Here is a 24404-nt window from a genome sequence, read left to right on the forward strand (position 1 = left end):
TACTCTCAGCTAGAGTGCAATTAATATTGTCGCATTTAGCAGACATATGAAGGACGTTTAAAAAATAACTTGTATTTGTCACAGGTAACAGTTAGCTTCCAACATGATGTTCTACACTCAACTCTTCACGTCCAAGCGGGAGTCTCTCGCCAAAATCTGGTTAGCAGCGCACTGGGAAAGAAAGCTCACAAAGGCCCATGTATTTGAATGCAATTTGGAAACAACCATCAGAGATATCATATCCCCAAAGGTAAAAAAAAAAAAAAAAAAAAAAAAAAAAAAAGAACAGTCAAAATGCATCTTCAAGATCCCATATAATGTTCTAGCTTACACTTAAGATATGAAAGTTGTCTGAGGTGTTTGTGCGGTCTTTGTAGATGAAAATTGGTTTGCGGACATGTGGTCATCTGCTCATCGGTGTGGTCAGGATCTACTCCAGGAAAGCCAAGTATCTCCTTGCAGACTGCAATGATGCCCTAGTTAAAATCAGAATGGCATTCAGGCCAGGTAAGTCATCCTGTCCTCCTGTTTACATTGTAGTGATAAATACAAGCACCACAGGGTTTGACAGGGCTGTAGTGTTACACTGGACTGTCTTAAATATCAGTTATATCTGAACATAGGTCGGGAAAGAAAAAAATATATAAATGCAATGAAATTCTTAGTTCATTATGTCTCTACCTGGTGGTGTCAATTATTCAATGTACAAATATATGAAAATATAAATTTGTAAAATAAAGAAGCAATGATGAGATGATTGAGGTAGACAAAGTGATAAACTGTGCTAAAAAAAACACTATGCACAGTAATGTAAAGTGTAATTTTAACCAGAGTGGCTGGTTTTTTAAAATTTATGCAGCAGCTCTTCTTGCATAAGTTATGCAAAAGCCTGTGCACTAAAAAACATGATTGCAGTTTAACCCTGCACAAACTTGGCTTCTTCCACAATCATATTGCAAGTATTGGATGGAATGAGAAATGGAATCGCTGTCATGCTGAAAATATTGTACTCAAATACACTCAGTTGCCTGTTTCCAATGCACACCTAACAAAATGCAGTACAGTTCATCAGCAGAGCAAACTATAGCTTCCAAAGTCAGCAAGGTTGAATGACCACCTCTCTAAAACACTAATAATAAACTGACAACTGAGTGTTAACACAGGTAAAAACATCCCCTAATTAGGAACAACCACCAGAGGGAGACATAAACTTAATTACTCAACAAACCTATTTTAGTTTGGAAGGTGTTCACAGTAAGAATAGTATATGCATTTGTGATTGGTCTTATATACAGTATATCACAGAGGCTATTTAGTCCCACAGGACAGGGACAGAATGTTAGTACACATTTCTGCAGCTCAAAATCTTTTAACACATCCAACTAGAAAGTTAAAACATTAGCATCTCTGAGTTTGTATACTGCTATATTAGCACAGCTGAAAAATACTGATGTGTACGTCTCTGACAACTTTATTTATAAATCTAGTGTCTGCTTGACATGACCTTTTAGTTCCCGAGGAAGTAACACCACACTGACTGGAATTTATATCTTTCTCTTTTGTTTTTGTTTGTTGTTCCAAATAAATGCCTCTTCATTTAAGACACTGGGTTATTATTTGTTTTTCTCTTCTTGTTTCTCAACACATCAGGTCAGACAGATTTGCCTGAGGAAGGACTGAAGGCCACAGTAAAAGCAATTACCTTGATTGAAGATTTCACTACCTTTGATGTGCAGCTGCCAGACCTGAGGTACAGAGCACTTTTCAAGATACATGAAAACGCTTAATATGACAAAAACATGATCAAAATTCAAATTTTCATGTCTGGATTACAAACATTACTGACATTATAAGTAGTGCTGTGCTGAAGAGATTGAAGCTTCCTTCATAATGTTCAAATTCTAAATCAACACACGGTGTCTATTCATTCTGTTTAATATTTGTGCACAGCTACAGATTAAGGTTTGGTTACAGTAATATTAATAGTATTATTTCATTTCTAGAGTTAGATTCCAGTGGCAGCTGTGTAGCATAGGTTCAGACTTGTGTGATCCAAACATTTACAATAACCCCTGAGCGCTGTGATGTCCAAAAGTCAAAATGTGTTGAAAAATGAGAGATGCAATCATTTCCAAAATTCACAACATCTTCTGCTTCAAACCACATTTGTTGACATTCAAGACCTTCAAAAATAACATTTTCACAGTGGGAAAAAACAATTTGCTGTCATGGTTGCTGCACACAAAGTGATGCACATGCCTGTATTAACATGGTGGTTAAGCCGCAAGCTAACAGCACAATTAATTACATTTATGTTGATGAAACTGATGGGTTATGGTAATTAAAGAAAGCTGGTTTAATAGAAAAGACTGAACTCGTTCAATCTGATAAAACACTTAATTCAAATTGGGGATGTTGTTGGAGGATTCAAAAAAACGTTTGAGTCTGATGTCTTAAAATATTAGAGCTATTGATCATTCAGTTTAAGCAATTATGTAAGAAAAAAGCCAAAATTCTCTGATTTCTGCTTCTTAAACCTGAATATTTTTTGGTTATTTTACTCCTCTATGACAGAGGGCTGAATATTTTTGGGTTGTAGACAAAACAAAACATTTGAGGACATCATCTTGTGCTTTTGGAAACACTGTCATTCTTCACTATTTTATGACATTTTAAGACAAACAACTATTAATCGATTAATAAAAAAAATAACAGACTGATTAATCGACTATGAAAATAATCGTTAGTTGCATGTCATCATATGATAACAGACATTCACAGCTTCAGTTGAAAACCTCCATAGAAGCTTCAAATGAAAAAAAGACATTGGGTACAGCCCTAGTTAAGTTATACTTTTGTATTTTTTAATTACATTTGGATCACCCATTAGTTCTAACGAATAATTATTCTGTCTGCGTTTACACTGTGTTCACTGGGACACTAGTGATGTAGATGTCACCGACCACTTTTCACTGAACCAGTGTCGACCAGAGGACATCACTCTCAAAGAGGATTTCGGAAGTGGCTTTCTGAACTTGGCAGATTTTGGTAAGAACCAGTTTTGTCTATAGTGGTACTTTTTGATTTGATGTGACATTAGTCACTTGCCTTGTTATTGTAGAGCCATTTCAATATTTACTAGTATAATTAGACAAATCTGGTGATATTCTGTATTTTTCTTATTATCAACACATCAAACCAGCAATTAATTTTTTTGTACTTACAAGTATTTTCCTCATAGCTTATATACAGACACAGCTTATTCCTCTGTGCCATAGAGCCCTACTGTAGTCCATAGATTATTAAAACACAAAGTTAGCCACACCTTTGCACCGCTGACATGTTTTTTCATCACAATGAATTTAGGTATCACTGCAGTAAATACTCACTAGAGCACCAGATCCACTGCTGAAAATAGTCTCTAACAAGTATGCTACTTAGATCTGATTGAGTTACATTTTCTAGGAGTCCCAGCTGTTTTATAGACAGGAAATTATATATTTGTGACCCGTTTTTAAAGATTTGCATCTGCAGCAGGATTGACTGTGCTTGAGGCTGAGTTCCACAGACAGGCTGTAAAAGACTGATGCACTGTGGTTTTTGGTCTCTTTTTATGGGATTTTTTGACAAAAATAGACGACATCATCAATCTTTTCCTTTAAGGCATGGTTTTCTGTGCAGAGCTGATATCTCATACTGACTGTTCAAATTTTTTCTGTTCTGGGATGTGCAGGAGATGAGTCCCAGAGCCACCAGACTGGACTGCTGGATATGAGCTTCCAGACCCTGACTCAACATGCAGATACTTTTGGGGATGAGGACAGAGGGGTCAACTTACTCGGTAAAGATTGTGAATTGATCCGTTTTGCTGTATTTTAGGCTAAAGAACATCATGCCCTAAAAAAAAACTATATGTTTTTAACGGGTCTTGCTTCTGTTATTAGTGGGCTTTTCACCAAACTAGTACAACAGTTATGAACATCATTTTTACATAGATTGCATAAATTTGAACAAGAGAAAGCAGGTGGATTTCTCATTGTAGGGTTATTGGCCAAAAGATGTTGCTGTAATGTTTATATACATACACTTATCTGAAACCTTGACAGCAATCACTTAAAAACCCAACACAATATCCCATTTCATGGGCTGGATTCTCTGCAGTCAGCCTTTGTAAATCAATTGTGTCATAAAATGTCAAAAAGGATTTTTCCACAGTTAATTCTTGCTGGAACCTAGATATGAAATGGATCACAAGGCATATAAGGAAAATTAATGTTAAATTTTCCAGTCGTCTATATCAATGAAATGTCACAATTCATACTATCAACCAATAATAATAAGGTATCCTGGAATTAGTCCCAGTTTGCCAGTGGTGTTTACACTTTGTCTGCAGTTTAAGAGCAATGTCCTGGTCACAAACTGTGCAAAATCAGCCAACTGTTGAAGTCAAATATTTTCACAAATGCACCATTAAGTTTGGTCTCTGAGGCGAGGACTCACAAGCTCTACCAGCTGAACTACCTGGCCATCCTCTCTGTACTTGTACATAAATCTAACTAACCTTCGCAACAAGAAAATTTGACTTCCGTGACAATTTATTTTCAAATATTTAAACTATTTACTGTAAATCTTTGGCCTTATTACGTCATTGGTGAGTCTTTTGCTGCTTTTTATTAAAAAAAAAGGAGTGAACTAAATTTTTAATGACCCTGCAGACTTTCTGACAGACTCCAGTGATAATGCTGAGTTCACTGAATTCATCCCAGAAGAGCCTCAAAATGAAAATCCAGGGACCTCTGAACCCAGTCATGAACAAGGTGATAATTAATTATGTTGAATATTTTACAGGAAATGATTTGTGCTTTGCCTGTATTTTGTATTTGTGACAGTGGTTGTTTGTGCAGGTGGTGGTTTTGTGTAACGGAGAAGAATAGAGTGTATTTGCATTCAGACTTCACATGTTTTCCAGATGCTGAAAAAATGTGGGAGACCCCCACATTGCATGAGACCACCCTGCTTGCTAATGAGAAGGAAGCCTTTGCCCTTGAACCTGTGGCCATCACTCGTAAGCACAACCAAACAGCTCTCAAGCTGTGTTCCTTCAACTTATTAATGTGCTTTTTTTTATGTAAACATTAATTGAGATGCTGCTGTGAGAGCCGGCATCACCCCCTGAAACCACTACTGTTATAATTATGATCCAAGTGCAAAATTCCTGTACAATTAATCTTTGGTGACATCAAGGAGAGATGAATTTGAATCCTTCTGTTCCCCTGTTACAGTCTTTGAGGCTTTTGCTATTCATGTTTGCAAGCTTTGTCCCCAGGTGAGGTGTATGGAGGAGCTATTTATTAAGTTAACCTGCAAACATACCAGTTTCTGGGGATTTACTTTATCATTTTAACCCTTTCTCCCATGTTTCTGTTTAGTCTTGAATCTCCAGTATTTCAGAGCAGGTCTCATTCTTGTCATTGCACCCATCAGCTTGAACTGGTGATTTGCATCACATGAGACCTCATACATTCCCTATTCAGAATATACATGCAAGGAACGATATTGGCATTATCATGATAATAATGTGTTTATTTAACAAAAAGAGACATTAAAAATTAAATAACCAATTAAAAACAAAATAAACAGAGCAGATTAAGCAAAAGCAAGTCTAAACAAATGGGTCTTGAGTTGCTTTTTAAAGGTGTCAACACTGTCCATAGATCCAACCAAAGCCAAAAGGAGACAGTTCCAAAGTGTAGGAGCTACAACCTCAAAAGCACAGTCTACTTTTGTCATGAGCCGGAAGCGGGCAACAACCAACAAACCTTGATCAGAGCATCTCAGATTCTGACTGGTATTACATGGCTGCAGTCAGTGGCTCTTTAATGTAGACAAGTGCCTGCCCATGCAACTCTCTTAATCTGATTATACATAATGTGAAGGAAACATTGCCTGATAAATAATTGTCCAACTCCACCAATATTTGGGCAAATGATGAGCTGTAAAAGTGGGGTAATCGTCAGTCCAATTTACACAAGAAAGTTGACTAGATTCATCATGACAACAGACTGTCTGTAGGTTATATGAGGCAGTATGGCCTTTACCTATTTATTTAAAACTATAAAACAGAACCATGTTAATAATAATAATAATAATAATAATAATAATAATAATAATACAGGGGTTTTAATGACTTTCAGCATAGAAACTGGCATTCTACCTTGATAGAGCATCATTGACTCTGGCTATATAGTTGCAGTGATTAACATAATTAAGGACTTATTTTCACATTTGACATTTATTTTTATTACTTCTGATGTTCATTCATTGTCACACAAACTCTTAATTACCTTTCATGGCTTCTTTTTCAGCAAACTCAGAGAAGAGGAAGGCTAAAAGGAGACGCAAGTTGATTGTGGACCAGACCAAAGAACTGACCAGTGAATTCATCAGTGAGCAGCTTTCTGACTATTCAGATCTGGTTGCGCCCTTGGACATGGCTCCACCGACCCTGCAGCTCATGCAGTGGAAGGAGGGCGGAGGTGCAGACAAACTCTTTGCACAGCCATGTGTGTCTGTAGTAGCCCCACAGATAAAAGAGGTAAAAAGATGAAAAAAGCCCAGCAATGTTGATCTTTATCATAAAACAATGAATCTATCAGTAGTGAACATTAATGTGAAATTATTGCTTCTACGGTTAAATCTAATGTTGCCTTTGCAGCTCTTTGCCAAGAGTATTTTACAGGTGAAACATTATGGTCTGCACAAGGACGTTGAGGTGATGCGTCAGGATGGACAAGAAGGTAGGAACCTGAATATTCAAACAGTTATAAATATAATTTCGGTAACCTCAGTGTTGTTAATGTATCACTAATGTTGTCCTCTGCTCGCCTCTTTTTTAACAAATCAGATCTGCATTATTATGTCTTGTACAGTTCAGAGGGACATCAGCACCATCACCACGACTGACATCGTAGATTCGTCGCTAGATCCTGAAAAAACACACGACACTGAGCTGACGGACTTCAGTCAGATGAATGAAAGTCAACGCGAGACCAACTCAGAGGTTGTGCAGGTAGGCATTAGCATTAGCGTGTCAGGTGAAGAGAAGGTATACAAGTTAAAAAAAAAAAAGATTAATTGTCATTCTTTTTCATTCTCATCAGTTTTTAAAAAGAGGTAGAACAAGTTCATTACAACCACAGACTTATGTGTAAGTGTAGCTTCCATCAGTACCACCATGAAAGGTCAAACCCCCCTCACCTGTGTGGCCACCAGTGCCCTCCCCTCCCATCCCACATCATTTCATAATACATAAATTCATGAATTTACAATGTTACAGCAAAATGCACTTTCTTACATCATGATTTCTCTCATGTACATAATTCAAGTAAGCAACTACTTGACATCTGCTGCTGCAGAGTCCCATGCCTGGAGAGTCCTATCTGTAGCTCCATGTATTGTTGCTGTAGATTGTTCCATGTGTATTACGTTCAAAAATGGTCATTGTGCACCAGTGAGTGAATGGGGAGGATTCCATCTTAGAGCTAACATGCTTTTTTGCTGCTGTAAGGTCTGGTATCCCAAGTAACGTTTTTTCTGAGCACCATCATTTTTTTTTTTTTTTTTCAGTTGTTCCCTATCAGGAGGAAGCGTCTGAGTATAGTGTCTTTCTTCCAAGCGCTACACCTTTTTTGTGCTGCCACCCCAAGCGTTTAGAAAATCTTTGAACTTTTCAGAAAGGTGCTGGTGTCACCACCGTTGTGTTTCCTTTTTTCTCATGTGTGCCGAAGACCTGACAGTCAACTTGTGTCGGTGCAGGAGCCCAGTGGGAAAAACATTTTGTGTTGTTGTGTTCAACTCTCAGTACTTTTGTAGCTTATTATAAACCTTTCTGTGAATCTCTAGCATCTCCTGATTTAGTTGTTTAATAATGAAAGCTTTTAGATAACAAAACGTTGCAAGACTTCAATTGTGAAGAATTTTTAGGACTTGACATGTTATTAACCAGTGTTCTACAGCCGCTTGACTCCAGATGCAAATCCTCGACGCACTGAGTCAACCCGAGGCAGCCCATCATCCAGTTGCTGCTCAATGTGAAATAAACTCAGACTCAGACTCATGACTCAGACCAGTTAATTACATAGCCTGATAGAGCACTGACTTCTTTGAAAGTGTCTAAAAGTTGGAAGATGGAGGCAGGGGATTTAAGTCTCATTCAAGATGTTCTGGCACCTTTTGTTATCTCAATCTTTATGATCTGTGTTGTGGGTCTGTCAGGATGAGAGCAGGTCAGACTTCACTCATCCAGAACTTCCATCAGAAGACTCCATGTTTGTGCATCCATCTGTTATGGAGCAGGAGACTCAGTCGACTTCCCTCCACACTCAGGTGAACACACACACACACACACACACACACAGGTACAAAGACCAGCACAGGGAGTTGCTCTCTGTCAGATGTTAAATTTTTCTTGCCTTTTCTTTGGAATGAAAGTGAACTAATAATTGATGGTTATGTGCAGAAAACGGGTGGTACAGTAGACAAGCAACAATCTATGTGCATTTACCAGATGGCGTGAGTTAATTTCCCATGCTGCTTTGGAATTGTTCCCGGCATCACTGACTGAAATCCTTTTCTAACTTGCAGTCTGTGTTGGGCAGCCAGCACTTTGAAGACAGGAGGATAACCAGGTGTGCACAGAAGCTTCTGCAGGCTCTAAAAATAGATATTCAGGTATTAGAATCACAGTAACACCAACTACCCCATCATACATACATCTGTTATATGAGATAGTATTTGCAGTGTTTTATAGCATTCTGTTACAGAGCTACCCACTGAGAGAAGTAACTTGTTAGAGTATCTTTGCATTATCAAAAATGAAGACCCCTTAAGCACATTAATTTTGAATGTGTTTATCTACCGCCATTACATAGCCTCATCTACAGCACTTAATCTGTAATTCTCCAGGGTTTAACTATTATGTTTTTATGCATAGAGCCTAACTAGTTCATACAGCACGTACAACTTTATTTTTCTTGCAATCCAACTCCAATGAAAAAAGTTAAATCATTACATGAAAGTAAATACAAACAGAGTGTACCTAACAGGTGGCACCTGTGCAGTCGTTTGGTTGCTAACAATCTGACAGCAAACAGGCTTATTACACATTCCTGTGCAGTATTGAAAGGTATGGAATTTTCCACATCTGGAAAAAAGTATGGAAAAAAGAAAGGAGAGTGTGGAGAGCTATTTGTGTTTCTAGACTGTTGTATCCACTCTGTTTTCTAAAATATAAAATTCAAAATTTCTAAGTATAGATTGATCCTATAAGAGTGTTTTTCATGGCGTCTGGAGCAGGCAGTCAGCACAGCTGAGATGTTTACCACTGTCTGACAGAGAGCTTGATGTCATCGAAAGCACAGCAAGAAGTATTGCGTGGGACTGAACAGACAGCGGGCACAGAGCTGCCTCTACACTGTCTGTCAACTCTGCCCCAAGTGCCTTGTAACTGAACCAAATCCAGACATAAACAAGGCTGCCCAGACTGGGTTTGGTGTCAGTAGATTTCTGTGAGTTACAGTACATATCTACAATCTCCTGGCAATTATTTGGCAACATAATAGCATGCATACAGTTTAGCATTTGTATATTAAAACCACTTATGTAAATTAAACACAGAAACACATGCCTACATACAAAAAAGTGCACAGGTTTTTCAAATCATGTGGACTCACTCAACCAATCTTCTCTTTAGTTTACTCTTCTATAATGCATGAGAAGTTTTTCAAAACATGTCAGATAGTCAGTTCTTCTGATGAGACCTTCAAGTCTAAAAAGCCTCTCCACAGGCGCACAGGACAGTGTTGTAGAATTGACTGCAGGGCTGCATGTAACGATTATTTTCACTATTGATTAATCTGCCAGTTATTCTCACAATTCGCCACTGAAAAGTTTACTCTATAAAATGTTTAAAAATGCTCATAATTTCTCAGAGCACACAGTGATGTCTTCAAATTCTTTCTTCTGTCTCACAAACTAATCAGAACCCAAAGGCTCTTCATTTACTTTACTTTATTTATAAAACAGAAAATCCTGACATTTAAGAAATGGAAATGATTAAACGATAAATTTCTTTCGATCAACTCGATGAACCAACCAATCAGTGCAGCTCTAACTGACTCGAAAGCTTTGATTGTCGGGAATTTATTTAATACGTCCATCTCAAGATCTAACTTGAGAAACTTTGTGATATCAGAGTCCACTGACAGTAGTCTGTGTCTGTCCCTTGTTCAGAATGCACAGTCACTCTCAGTGACTGGTGCAGGTGGAGGTACTTCTTGCAGTGATGGAAATACGGTTAAATTATAACAGTAACAGACTGCTTATTTGAAAATCTAAACTGAGTACTCTAATATCTTACTTTGTGGCACATTACTCCTCAACACTGAGTATTTGTGTATCCTGGATGTTCATTGTGTCTATGTGAGGCAGTGTCTGCTCGATTTAAAAAAAAAAAGTCACAGTGGGCAGGGATTTAAAGATGAGAAGGCCAGGGGAGGATTAAGGAGGAAGCTAGGAAATTAAATTCTTTCTCTCTATCCTGTGTGTGTGTGTGTGTGTGTGTGTGTGTGTGTGTGTGTGTGTGTGTGTGTGTGTGTGTGTGTGTGTGTGTGTGTGTGTGTGTGTGTGTGTGTGTGTGTGTGTGTCCGTTGGTCCAGAGCAACAGTGAAACCACGTTCAGCCTGCAGGCGCTCTGTGAAGGAGCCACTCGTTCGCAGGCTGCTACCACTTTCTTCTGTTTCCTGGTTCTGAAAAAACAAAAAGTGCTTCACCTGCACCAGAGCGCGCACTATGAGGACATCTTTGCCACACCTGGACCCAAGTTTTACGTTTAGTAAAAAAAAAAACAGAGTATCAGCTATGGTTCGTAAATCAGTTGCAGTCCTGGTTCTACTTGATCTGCCTCGCACAGTAGTAGCACGTTTGAGTTACTGTCAGTTTCTCTGACTAAAGGTAAATTTACTTTACTACTTTAAACAAATTTCTGGGCCAAATAGTTAAAAAAAAAAAAAAGATTATATGTTGCACACTTTAGTATGTTTGTGTGTTTATCTCAAAACTTGTACATACTTATTTGTTTGTTCTTGGAATATTTATTGTAAGAAATTGGGACGGGATCAATGAAGGAACATTTTGCATAAAAGTTTTTGTCAGACTGTTTTTATTGGGTGTCCGACACCAGATATGGGTTTCACAACCCCAAAAGTTTTAAGTGATCTGCAAGATCCTTTGCATTTATTTATTTATTTTTTTTTATTTATTACTCTTTAAAATTGGTAAATTTCCTGCATGTTCAGTTGGTTTTACACCAGTTCCTCTGTTTTTATTCTAAACACAGGATTTTAGGACCTGTGTTGTACCAGGTTTCACTTGAATCCCTGTTATGTTGTATCTGTGAGAGAAAAGCAAAATTGAAATTTCATTGCCTTAAAGTGCAGGTATTATCGACAGCTATTAACATTGTTCTGTTGTTTAACAGTTAATGTAAATATTTGGCTTGTATAAGAAACATAAATCTGACAAAGATTAGAAGATTTTGTTATTGATGTTCTTCTGTCGAGTTTTTCGGCAAGAGAGAAAAATGTGTATTTTTTTTTATTTTGGGGAGGCTTGTCTCTTTAAAGCCAGAAAACTGAGTAGTCACTTGTGTACAGCACTGAGCTGTATCTGTACGAACAAATGTGGTGACAGATGTTAAATTATACAGAGTTGTGAAGTTACATTTATTTTTTTGCCTACGGCCTGTCAGAAAAAGAATAATTTTATCACAGGTTCATACTATGATCCTAGGAAATGACAGCTGATACAGACCATATGTCTGGAAAACACAAACTGGAATTCAGTGACAATCCCACTTCACACTTCCCACAAGCTCATTTTGTAAAATGTGAAAGTTTGAGTCATTTTAAATGTGTTTTTCTGAAATTGTAAATATCTGTTATAGCTTATGTAGACTGTATTAAAATATATGCATGAATTAATGTGGTTTATATGTACTTCTGTCGTAAAAGAGCAAACTCACTGTGGCCTGCATTAGTCAGTGTCTGGGGCTCTGCAGTAGGGCTGCAGCTAATGATTATTTTCATTATTGATTAATCTGATTAGAATTTCCCTGATTAATGGATTAGTTGTTTGTACCAGAACCTCTTGAACAATCTTAACCACTGTTTCCCAAACCTGAGGTGATGCCCTCAAATGTCTTGTTTTGTCCACAACCCAAAGATATTCTGGAGCCAGTATTATCGGCCCTGTATTGCCCGAGCACAGTTGTATACTACGTCATCAGTATTGGCTCATATATTGTTGGTTTTTATTAGCTACGACCAGCAGCTCTATAGGTCACTCCATCGGTTGGTCGATTCCTCAGCCTTTGGCGGCTACAGTTTTTGCCCTAGCAGGCTGAGATTTGGCATGAAGGTCAAGAGTGTGTGTAAAGGTGTGAGTTTTTGTTGCCTAAAAGCGGACGTGGCAATGAGAGCTGAGCTGCATTCAGCTGTGCTTTCACAACTTCACAGCTTACTTAAACAAATAGTTGTGTGTTGTGAACGCAAGCACACTAATAAAAAGCGCAATGCCTTTTTAATACAGTGGTGTTTACATACAGATTGCTACTGATTGGATAACACCTCTGAGACACCCACCAAATGAGAGATGATGTATTTCACAATACCTGTTGCACACCGTTTTGAGTAAAACATGTCCTTCAGCCTGGAAACTGTAGCAAAACAGTGCACGTTTTCAGATTGAATGTTCCCCTGGCCTGCGGTCAGACCTGACAAAATGCATCAAGACGTTTGTTTAAATAGAAACGATGCTGCATTGAACTCCCTGTTGTGTATGCAAGCACAAAGCACTGTAACGCTTTTTAATACGACGGTGTTTATGTACATGTCACTGCTAATGGGTAACACCTGTGGCAACCCCACCAAGCAAGAGGAAATGTACCTCACGGCATGTTGCACACCAGTAGGCACCTTTTTGAAGAGACATGTCATTCTATCTGGAAAATGCAGCAAAACGCAGTTCACCGTTTTCAGATTGAATGAAGATTGAAGCAAAAAGAGGGGTGTGGCAGTGGGCGTGGCCTGTAACAAAAAGGCGTATAACTTCTAAATGGATTCACATAACATGACCAAACTCAAACCGTTTCTCTGAGAGTTATGGGAGGCATCGCTGCACTCAGCAGAGGTCCAGACTGCATGAGGTGTTAGTGTGAACTCAAGTTTGAAAATAAAACTGATTTCAATAGTAGAATAGTAGCAGTTAGCCCCGCCCTCTACACATAAGCCACGCCCTTCATGACTGTTCCTTGTAAGCATTTGTGGGAGTTACCATTGGTTTAAGCAGTTCATTTTTAAGTGGTTATGGTTAGCCTGTACTTTCGCCACACTCCCTTTCATTACTTATGAACAGTTTGTCATAGAGCCTTGCGACAGGCGTCATTGGACTGCAGAAAGTATATTTTTCCTTTAACGTGACTTAGTCCCACTCTGTACACTTTATGTATATATGGAGGTCAAGTGGTTGAGTGCGTGTGAATGCATGTACGTGTGTTTTTTCGATAGCTGGTTGCAGTTATTGCAAATTTGCACTCGTTTATTTTTTAGTTTTATAAGCAGCATTTTATTTGATCCTTTTTCTTAATTCAAGTTGCCTCATTCCTTTTTTAAATTTATAGTTATGTATAATTAAAGTAAATAAGTGTTAGTTCTCTTGTGTTATTTTGGATTATAAATATATTTATTTACTCCCTGATATCGCCATTAGTCCTAAAAATCAAGTTTGGGTCTGGCCCTGATTTTTTCCTTAAAAAAATACTGAAAACGATTGATGGATTATCAAGATAGTTGGCGAATAATTTAATTATAAATTGAAAACTAATCGATTAATTGAGTAGTTGTTGCAGCTCTGCACATTGATCCATCTTCAGGAGTTGTACACGGTGTACCAGTCCAGCTGAACACTCTGCCTGCTGTCTGAATGTGGATTCTCTAAACCACCATTCACCTGTCAGACAGCATTATATCGGCGTTATAACCACCGTCAATAGACCACTAATGTGCGGTTAAGCCTTGCTGCCAGATGAAGCGTTATTATTGCTATTATGATCCCCTCCTGTCACTTTAAGAAGCAGCGATGCAGCAGACGCAGTCGCCTCATTTCATCTCCGGGCTTCACGGCTGCAGGATGGACTCTCATCAGCAGCAGCATCAGCAGCATCTTTTCTTCCTGTTGCCTCCAGGGACTCTTCTTCTTCAACCACCATCCTCATCATCACCACCACCATCATCATCATCATCAGGTCCGGCGGGAGCCACCGAGGCGATGCACAACTTCCACCTGCCGACATGGTGAGCGTTTTTCCTTCGTATCTCCGTTGATGTGGGCTTGCGCTGGTCTTTTGTGTGGCTGAAACGATTGTTGTGAGACTGAGACAGCCGGTAACGTCTCTTGTTAAGTAACCGTATGTAGGACACAGCTGGGACTGAATGTGTTAGTCAGCTGTTTGTCTCAGAGAGGACCGGGCTGCGTTTTTCTTCTATGAAAAGTACCTGCCGGGCTGTCAGATGTCCTGTTTCAGGAGCTCTCTGTAGTCAGCTGGATAAGTAACCCAGTGATGACACTTTTTTGGCTTTTATTTAATTTTATTTAATTCATTTGGCTGCTGCAATCATGATGACACCACACCAGAGCCGGCTGCTTATCTAACCGCTTTATTGGAGGCGACAGATGTGAACACGCATCATGATGATGATGATGATGATTCAAGGACAAATTAATCCTTAAACACCAACAGCTGACTGTCTCATCTCCATGTCTAAACGCTGCTGGTTTCTGCGAGTGCAGTTTGATCCACCTCCTGCGCGCTGCCGCTCCTCGCCTCCACAGTAAACACTGATCATACACACACTTACGTAAGATGATTGCGTATTTCTCACCAATAACGTACCGGCCACTTGTTGCGCAGACAGAAGAGCAGAGGGAGGTGAGGTTTCCTGTCTCATTGTCCTAGAATTTAAATATAGGACCAAAATGATTGCGCGTCTGTGTCGTTTAGACTGATTTTCATTGTCAGTAGAGTAGAGGGGTGTTGTGTCTGCAGCCACTACAAAGATTTACCCAACATCAGGTATTTTGGGCCTGGATCAGCAGGTTTACAGAGCTGCATGAAGCAGGGACTTTTAGGAGGGGGAGAACATTTTGTCCTCTTGTTTTTTATTTTAGCTGTGAGACAGAAGTCAGGTGAAAACAATCAGCTGATTTTTTTAAGGGTCTGTAATTAAAATTTTACCTCAACTGCCAGCAGGTCACTGGATTTTTTACTGGCCACTAAATTTTCTGTCTGCCACTCCTGAAGTACGTAGACAGAAATATGGAATATCATTTAACCTTAATCCTGAAATATTCTCAAAAAATGCTTTTAAGATGGTATTAGATAATATTTATTAATAAAAGAAAAAAAACAAGCACTTTATTCGAAAGGGGAGTGCATAGGGCTGCCATTATACTGTCATAACCATGTCATGACACCTGTGAGGAACATGAAAGTCTTTACAAGGATACAAGGTGATTTATTTATAATTTACAAGGTTTTTCCCCATGAGATTTTGATGTAGTTCCCTCCTCTTGGACTGATTGATTGGATTGGTTGAATGTTTATGACTGTTGTCATTAAAGGGGCAGTTCACTCAAAAATGAAAATTCATGGAAAGAAATGTCATCATCTACTCATCCTCATGGCGAATGAGGGTCGGGTTTAATTTTTTAGTCCACAAAACAGGAAAACAGCGTTGCAGAATCTCCCAGACAGTTTAAGTGAACGGTGACCAGTTTTCAAAATGAGAAAAAACAACACTGGAAAAGAAACATAAAATGTCTCCATACTGCTCATCTCCTAAAGCCCCGACATGCCAAGTTGACTTGAAAGACGTCATTTATGCCATGTTTTTAGCTTGGAGCTATGTTCACGTGCACATGTACACCATCTGAAGTGGGTGTTTGTGGTGTGACGGTGTGCACGTGCAAGTGAACGGCATGTTGGGGCTTTAGGAGACTTGGTTAATCCCAGAAAAGCAGTATGGAGATATTTTATTTATTTATTTATTTTTTTCCATATAGCATCGTTCATTTAGACGGTTGATATTTTACAGGCTATTTCCAGTATTTAGACTTGAATTTGACAAGATGTGTGGTAACTGTATAACTAAGGTTACCTATCAATATTGATGCCCATAGGACACACCCAACTTTGGGGAATATAAACATGTTTTGACCCCTTTCTCATTCAATAATATATATCAGACTGCTCACACCTGCCTTTGAGTTTAATACAACAGAAATATTTACCTCAATAAATTATAGTCTAAAAGTCTAAAGTTTAAAATAAAGAAAAAACTGGATAAAGAAATATTGGATGACAGAATAAGTAAACAAGTATAAAAATATGCCCAAGCATTCAATAGCAGCCTTCAGTGCTTTACACTTTTTGATGCTCAGATACATTTTGGTCAGTTTTCAGACTGTATTGAGTTTCAATACCTTGCAGTAAAGTTATTTCCTCACACTCAGTTATTTGCACCATTTTATTCCTTCATGCTGGGAAAACAAATTTCTGACAATGTAGTTAAACGGGTAATTGAATAAATAAAATATTAAAAATCCAAGTAATAAAAAGGATCAAGAACACAATTAGCCTGAATCTTATATGAACTCATCCCCGCCTTATTAACTAACAATAATGAGAAATTCAAAATTCATTATAGGCAGGAAGTGACCACACTGACCATTTTGCCCACCAGCCACCAAATGCCAAATTTTCTTTGTCTTTTCTGTTAGACAGCAGTTAATGTGGAGGTTTATCATGTTTGTGTGCAGCTCTGCAGACAGGGACGACACAGCTCAGATAGAGGCAGCTGCACTCACTGTGAACTCACTGTGTCCCCTTTGTGTCAGCACAGAAAGGAGGCTTTATTTGCTGCTGGCCTAGACTATTTTTTTAAATTACGGTTACGGTTAGACTATTGTCACTGACGTCCAGCGAAGGAGCACATAATGACCAGAATGCCACAAGTTTCTTTTTGCGCCGGGATTCATTTTCCTTCAGTTGTTTTGGTATATTTATAGTTAGTTTATTTGCTGAGTTGCAGGTTTTGCCTCTAATCTGATTATGTAACGTTACAGTCCAGCTGTGAGGGCTCCTAGCGTCCCGCTCTAGAGACAGCAGTGGAGAGGTTGGAGGTCGCTTGAACATCAATGTCTCTCACTCCGAGTCGGAAACCCTCCTCAGGTCAGCGCAGGTACTGTTCGTGTCCCTCTCACAGCATTAGTTTCAGACTGATGCAAACATTGCGACTTACTGTGACGTCTCACAGTGTTGTAAATGAGTGTAATGTTGATCTCTGTCCTCCAGGCGCTCAGTGGGCACCAGTGGCGGCAGCGGGCGATATTCCCACAGCGATACATCCAGTACCCACACCTACCCGGGTCGGGTTAGGGCAGCAGAGGGCAGCCCCACAGCCCGGACGTATCCAAGTACACCCAGGTAAGATATTAATCATAAGAGATTAAGAATTGCCCAAACAACACTGGGCTGCAAAACGAGAGGCAGGATCAAATGACCTCTACGTCACTTGTGAAAATCATAAATTACATACAGTAAAAAATGGGTGTTAGATAAGAAGTTGGAAATAAAATTACCTTACATGGTGAAGCACAGAGGATAAAATGAGAAGTGTTATGGTGTTATGTAATCTGGAGGAATGGTAGTGGATACTTCTGTATCTATTGGCAGATAGCAGCAGGGTGAACAGGCAGTTCACCTCCCTGATATCAGCGCTGTTCAGTAAACGGGTACCAGTGATGTTTTGGGCATTTTTAATGGCCTGCTGTCGAGTTTTCCCATCCTGGGTCGCGCACATCTCATGCCAATTGTTAACCTTCCTTAAGAAGTAAAGCCATTTCTGAGCATGAAATGTGTTCAGCTCATCTGGTTTTATATATGATGGGGCTGCCGCTCCTGCTTTTGTAGCCTGTAACGTTTTGCATCGTTTGCCACATACATTTGGTGTTGTTGGTATATACATAGACAAACAACCATTCATACCCACGGAGCAAGAGTCACCAATTAAGCTCAGCTCCCAACCGGTTGGGGGATTCGAACTCAGAACCTTCTTGCTGTGAGGCAACAGTGCTCTAACCACTGCACCACCATGCCGCCCATGATGAATTTATACAATTAACTATAAACTATAGACTCCAGAATAAGCTGAATCAAGAAATCCCTGACATAATGTTATTAAATACCAACCATTATAAGCTTCTCTAAGGGTTTCTTGAAGGGCTATTAGTTTTGATTGCATGTGATTGCACTGGTGAACCCAATAAATTATTAGTTAAGCAGAATATTTCAGTGATTTCAGCTGATTTAAAAACTTTTTTTGGATACTGTGGCTTTGCTCACAGCCTCCAGGGCCATGTTCAACACCAATTTGATTTGCACAAGGTTAATGTGTTTCTAGTCTACAGACATCTATAAACACAGGGTTTGCAGAATTCAGTGCCGGGTTTCTTTTCTTTCTCAGATGTGATTAAGTGCAGCACTTTATGTAAATGACCTGTTTGTTGATTCAGGCGTCAGGCAAAGCACACGGCCTGCAGCGACAACCATGGCATCAGGCCTCCGACCCCGGAGCAGTACCTCACACCTCTGCAACAGAAGGAGGTGTGTATACGACACCTGCGAGCCAGACTGAGGGACAACGTGGAAAGACTGCAACACAGGTGAGTCTTTTTCACCTTAAGCTCTAATGTTTGGCTGGTTGTTATGCCAACCTTTGTGGTACCCAGTTAAGAAATGTTAATTATTTCAAGTGCCTTAATGTTGATGGTACACTTAAGTTACAAAGTTTTATCTTTGCCCTTTGCCAGGCACAAGCTTGACTTAATTCTTGACATTACAACTTTATTCTTAACATTAAGACTTTGTTCTTGACAGTACAACTTTATTTTCGACATTACGACTTTATTCTCAATAATACAACTTCATTCTCAACATTATGCTTTAATTCTCAACATTACAACCTTGTTCCTGGCATAACGACTTACTTCTTGACATTTCAACTTTATTTTCAATAATACCTTAGTCACAACATTACAACTTTATATAATAGTTTATTCCCAAATTACAACTTCATTCTTGACATTATGACTTCATTCTGAACATTATAACTTCTCAAAATTCCCAAAATGCAAAATTTTAAAAATCTTCCTCCTTTCTGTTTTTGCTTAATGTGACCTTAATACGACATTGTACCGGTTTGCTAAATTACCGTGCTTTGTTCAAAAGATAAAAAACTCTACTAAGTAAATCTACTAATCATTTATTCTTTATACTTCATCAGAGACTGTGAAATAGATGAGTTGAGGACCCAGCTGTACAGGATGCAGGAGGACTGGATAGAGGAGGAATGTCACCGTGTGGAGGCCCAGCTGGCCCTGAAAGAGGCCCGTAAGGAGATCCAGCACCTTCAGGAGGTGGTTGAGTCAGTGAGGTCCAACCTGAGTGTCCGTGAACAAGACCCCCATGACCACAAGCCATTCTCAGGGTTGCAGGGAGCTCGGCCGGGGGGGAAGTCTCGCTCCTGCGGCTGTTCCCCGGCCAGCACTTTGAGCCGCAGCACCGCCCACACCCGGCTGAGCAGCGAGGCCCTGCAGCTGGAGCGCAGCCCAAACGCTCCTGAGTCAAGCAGATCGCCTCGGCCCGCTGGACAAACCCACCTGCTCCTGGAGGCGGCCCTCCTCTCGGAGCAGCTGCCACCGCAGGGCCACATCCCAACTGTGCCACGCTCTTCCACCTACGAGAGGCTGTGCAGCGGGGGGGCAGTGCTGCCCATCTCACACTCCTGCCACACTCTCAGTAGCAGCTGCAAGTGCACTGGCCACACCTACCTCCCCCATCATCACCTGTTCCTGCACTTACCTCAGGAGGAGGCCCCGCTGACAACAGCAACTGCTGCGGTCCCTGCTTCTGATCCCATCCCTGTTCCCTCTCCTGCAGCAGAGAAGAAGCCGGAGGTGCGCTCTCAGGCCTGCAGCCCGACCATGACCTGGCTGTGTGAGGAAACTGCTGCAGAGGAGATCAGCGTCATTTCTTTAGCAGCAGACGTCACCCCCTCAGAGCCACAGCTGTTTCCATCATCTTTACCTCCTCTGTCCACTCCTGAACCTTCATACAGTTTAGACCCACTACCACCCGACAAACCAGAGGAGGTAACAAAGACACCAACAGAGCCTCACACCTGCCAGCCCCACCCTACAGCTCCACCTCCAGTGAAACAAGAGGCTACAGCGCTGGACATAGAAGAAGAGGACAATATGGAGGAAGCTGAAGGCACAAACGAAGACGGGTATTCTCCTCAGCTCTGCCACTGGAGCCGCTACTTCCTCGTAGATCTGTTGGCTTTGGCGATGCCGGTCGTCCCCACCATGGCGTGGCTGTGTCGAGGGGCGCCGCGGGAAGTCATGCCGGTGTATCACATCGGGTCCCTGCTGAGAGGTTGCTGCGCTGTGGCCCTCCACTCACTTCGACGCCGAGGTGCAGGAAGGGGACGCAGACCTGCCAGCATGAATGGAACAACACCAATCTGAGACTCACTGCTCCTTCTGACATTAAAAGTCCAGTGTGTAAAATTTACGTGGATTTATTGCGGAATGTGGCAGAAATGGAATATAATATTCATAAGTGTTTTTATTAGTGTACAGTCACCTGAAAATAAGAGCTGTTGTTTCTCGTTAATTTAGAATGAGCCATTTATATCTACAGAAGGTGCAGGTCTTGTTGCACTGTGTCCACAGTAGGCCAGAATGGACAAACTAGATAAGGTCATTGCGACCGTAGGTTCTCCTAAAGATGCACAGAACAAGCTACAACTGAGTGTCGACATCACAGCCACACTACAACCACTGATTACACGTCATTCACAAACTCCGTGTCTGTCCAAAACCCCTTTCACGACCCCGCAGCAGTCTAGAAATTACCAAGAGGAGCTGTACGTGTGAACACAAATGTCTGCATTTTTTCGGCCTGGACTTAACCCTGCCAGCTTCCTTGTCTTAAGTCCAGGTGAGCTGCATGTCTGAACGGACGCAGTGCACAAGTGGACGTGCTGATGACCACGGTGTAACGCTGCTTGCCCGGAGCCGCAGGTTGCAGATTAGTGTTCTAAAGTAACAAAAACGCAATTATTCTTATTTTCCGGTGATTACACACTAACGGAAACATACTTATGAAAATTATATTCCATTTCTGCCATGTTCTTGCCAATAAACCCCGTAAATGTTACACACTGGACCTTTAAGAATACAACTCCCAACCTCTGCAGGCACAGCCACAACAATGCTGACTTTGCTTCATTACATTTCCGTCATTGCCATGTGTTGGATATCTCCTCTTATAAGATTTTTAGATTTTACTAATGCCCTTGTGATTTTGTGGTCATGCCTTGCCTTAGAGAACAAAGGATTAGTTGTAGATTATTAAATACGTTCATTACTCAGATATACTTACTGCTTTTGCCTGCAGCTTAAGTGGTTTTCTCTTTATTGGAATTTGCATGTAGCCCACAGTTCAGTTGGGCTCTTTTGCTTGAATTAAAAAGGCCTGACATGGATTTAGATGAGACACTTCCTGGGGGGGGGAATATTCAGTTTATTCTATGAAAAGAAGTAGAAGAAAAAATTGTCTGAAGTTGAATGCTACTGTCATCTTTTTTTATAAACTGTTCAGCAATGTCCCAGAAAAATCCACTACACTCAGACACTAATTGACTAGTTCAGAAACTGTTCATAGATTTTCAGAGCACAGTGAAGGCATTCGTTGTTGTACTCCAGTCATTTCCACACATGAAAATACTGAAAAGCTGTAGGGACTTTCACCTTCTGAGAAGTAGAGCATGTGCATCAAATCTAGTACTCAGGTGCAGAACAGACAGATCATTGATCTTTTTTGCCAATAAACAAAACATGGGAGTTTAAAACTGTACAGACTGTATTTCTTTAATCCTGTTGGGACACTTACCCCGAGTATCAACACTATTTTTGTTGTTAAAATCAGTTATAATGTGCGAAAAAATGAAGAAAAAAAATCTTGTTTACATCATTAACTTACATAATGGGGATAATATCAAACTCTAAATCACGTTGAAAGAAAAAAAGCAAGGCAGCGTGCTTATCGCTTTTCAGCAGGACAGACTTTATAGCAGTTTGGATCTAAAAATAAAGCCTCGAGGTGGGTGTGTGAGCAGGGAAATTAATATGCAGCTGACTTCCACTGCTCCAATCTTGAAATGTCTGATCATCTCTGTAAAGGCTACATGAGATCTGTGCAAGAGTTAATTAATACAAAAGATTGTGACCCACACAGCTGAATGAATGAATGAAGGACTTGGATGAGCGGTTTTGTTTACTGAATTTGTGAAGAGATTTTGATACAGTGATATTTTCTAATTTTACATGAAACAAAAGGTCTTTGCACAGCTGCAAGTAAAGATTAACACTTGAAAAGTTATTCTAGGTTGCTTTCATAGCACTGTATTTCAATTTATAGTGATGATGTACAGTTATGTATCATAGTTGTGAATATTCATCTTCCAAGTGGCCCTTTTTTCTGTGTCGACTGACTAAAATGGCTCAATTGTAACCACAAACTATGATGTACAGTGTGTATGGTGACCGATTTCAGCCTTATTATGCAAAAAAAAAGCAATGTTTTAGCTTTCAGGGATCTTTACAACAAGGGTTCACTATAGTGGTTCATTCAGTGATTCAGCTTTAGTAGAAGAATAGCTGAAGAGGCTGCAAATTCAAACTTCACTGAAAAAGAAAAAAAAAAAAAAAAAAAGTTATTCATCTGTGGCTGGAGCAGCGCAGATTGTGTTTGAACTTCTGGTAACACTTTCTATGACACCTATGTCTATAGTGCATTATAATCCATTATAAACATACTTGTAATGTGTTATACTGTGCCGATAGCCATGTATAATTATTGTTATAAGCACTCATAATAAATTGAAAATAAGAAAACAGAAGTTTGGTAGCACTTTCTATGACACCCATGTTTATGATGCATTATAATGTATTATACACATACTTACGCGTTATACTATACTTATGGCAATGAATAATTACAGTCGTAAGAACTTTTGACAAATTGAGAATAGGAATTTAAATTTTAAATTCATGTCTACAATGCATTATAAACATACTTATTATGCATTATACTGTGTTTATAGAAATGTATGACTATAGTTATGTACACTCATAATTTAAATATTCCTAATGCTTTATAACAATAAACATAACACATAAAGCACTTTATAATGACTTAGAAGCTCAAATTGCATAATATTTTATAATTGGTGATCATTCATTGACATTTTTTTTTGCAAAGATAATGTATTATAACCCTTTTATAATAATTTTATAATGTATTGAATCACTGTTACAATGCATTATAATGTGATTATAAGCTACTCTAAGAGGTCATTGAGTATTTTAAGTAATAAAATTAGATGAAGTCATTATTAGTAGAAGTTATAAAACGCTATGTGTTATGTTATATATTATAATATAATATTATAGATTGTCATTATTAGTAGTAGTTATAAAATGCTATGTGTTATGTTTGTTGTTATAAAGAATTTTGAATACATTTGACAGATTATAACTATGCATTATAATAATTATGCGTTGCTGTTAGCTCAGTATAGTGCATTATAAATGTGCTTATTCATATTTCATTATAATGCATTATAGACGTGGGCATCATAGAAAGTTGTACCAAACTTCCATTGTCTTATTTTCAATTTGTCTGACTTTGGTTTCAGAGCAACTACATTCCCTTCATGTTCAAAACTGTTCGATATGTCACTTGTCCTCCTCTTTGTACTTCTTATTGCATAGCCTGGACTCAAATATGTGAAAGTAGACCCTCCATCAGCCTGTACTGCACATGCAAAAGCAATGAAATGTTGATTAAGTGTACTATAACTGCACAAGAAACAACAGAATATTGCAAGATACCCTGGATGTTTCCTCTCTTCTTGGAAAATAAAAGATGCTTCTATCCGTATTCTTTCATCATTGTAGTGTGATGCTGCAACAATTAGTCAACTGACAAAAAATAATCACAAACCGTTTTGATAATTGTTCAAGTTTTCACACAAAAATGTCAGAAAATGGTGTTTTCAGCCTCTTAAATATAGAGATTTCCTGTTTTTCTGTTTTGACCTTGGACTTTGAGAAACTGGGTTGGACATTTTTCACTATTTTCTGACATTTTATAGATTTAT

The 24404-nt window shown here is 39.3% G+C and overlaps 2 protein-coding genes across 3 annotated transcripts; both read left to right on the forward strand.

Moving 5' to 3' along the window:
* Window positions 1-79: 79 nt before the first annotated feature.
* Window positions 80-10972, forward strand: rad21l1 (RAD21 cohesin complex component like 1). The gene is made up of 13 exons (XM_084720482.1): window positions 80-250; window positions 378-507; window positions 1651-1750; window positions 2945-3048; window positions 3734-3841; window positions 4716-4817; window positions 4970-5065; window positions 6366-6595; window positions 6716-6797; window positions 6930-7069; window positions 8275-8385; window positions 8644-8730; window positions 10716-10972. The coding sequence occupies exons 1-13, from the start codon at window positions 104-106 to the stop codon at window positions 10890-10892; spliced, it is 1614 nt and encodes a 537-aa protein (XP_084576608.1). The 5' UTR covers window positions 80-103; the 3' UTR covers window positions 10893-10972.
* A 3201-nt stretch (window positions 10973-14173) lies between these two features.
* Window positions 14174-21244, forward strand: snpha (syntaphilin a). Of its 2 annotated transcripts, XM_084720485.1 has the most exons (5): window positions 14327-14408; window positions 17239-17354; window positions 17468-17599; window positions 18688-18837; window positions 19458-21244. In XM_084720485.1, the coding sequence occupies exons 2-5, from the start codon at window positions 17311-17313 to the stop codon at window positions 20701-20703; spliced, it is 1572 nt and encodes a 523-aa protein (XP_084576611.1). In that variant the 5' UTR covers window positions 14327-14408; window positions 17239-17310; the 3' UTR covers window positions 20704-21244. The 2 variants fall into 2 exon arrangements, with proteins under 2 accessions (XP_084576610.1, XP_084576611.1); XM_084720484.1 differs by lacking the exon at window positions 17239-17354 and having other exon boundaries at window positions 14174-14408.
* The last annotated feature ends 3160 nt before the right edge of the window (window positions 21245-24404 follow it).

Source organism: Lutjanus erythropterus, chromosome 6, assembly GCF_056507025.1.
Source record: "Lutjanus erythropterus isolate fLutEry1 chromosome 6, fLutEry1.hap2, whole genome shotgun sequence".
Taxonomy (NCBI): Eukaryota; Metazoa; Chordata; class Actinopteri; order Lutjaniformes; family Lutjanidae; genus Lutjanus; species Lutjanus erythropterus.

Excerpts from the sequence above, each read along its gene's own strand:
- snpha (XM_084720484.1), top strand. The coding sequence starts at position 14,194 with ATGCAGCAGACGCAGTCGCCTCATTTCATCTCCGGGCTTCACGGCTGC. Across the intron at positions 14,409-17,467 it reads AACTTCCACCTGCCGACATG|GCGCTCAGTGGGCACCAGTG; the intron begins GTGAGCGTTTTT and ends TCTGTCCTCCAG. Across the intron at positions 17,600-18,687 it reads ACGTATCCAAGTACACCCAG|GCGTCAGGCAAAGCACACGG; the intron begins GTAAGATATTAA and ends TTGTTGATTCAG.
- rad21l1 (XM_084720482.1), top strand. The coding sequence starts at position 104 with ATGATGTTCTACACTCAACTCTTCACGTCCAAGCGGGAGTCTCTCGCC. Across the intron at positions 3,842-4,715 it reads CAGAGGGGTCAACTTACTCG|ACTTTCTGACAGACTCCAGT; the intron begins GTAAAGATTGTG and ends ATGACCCTGCAG. Across the intron at positions 6,596-6,715 it reads TAGCCCCACAGATAAAAGAG|CTCTTTGCCAAGAGTATTTT; the intron begins GTAAAAAGATGA and ends TTGCCTTTGCAG.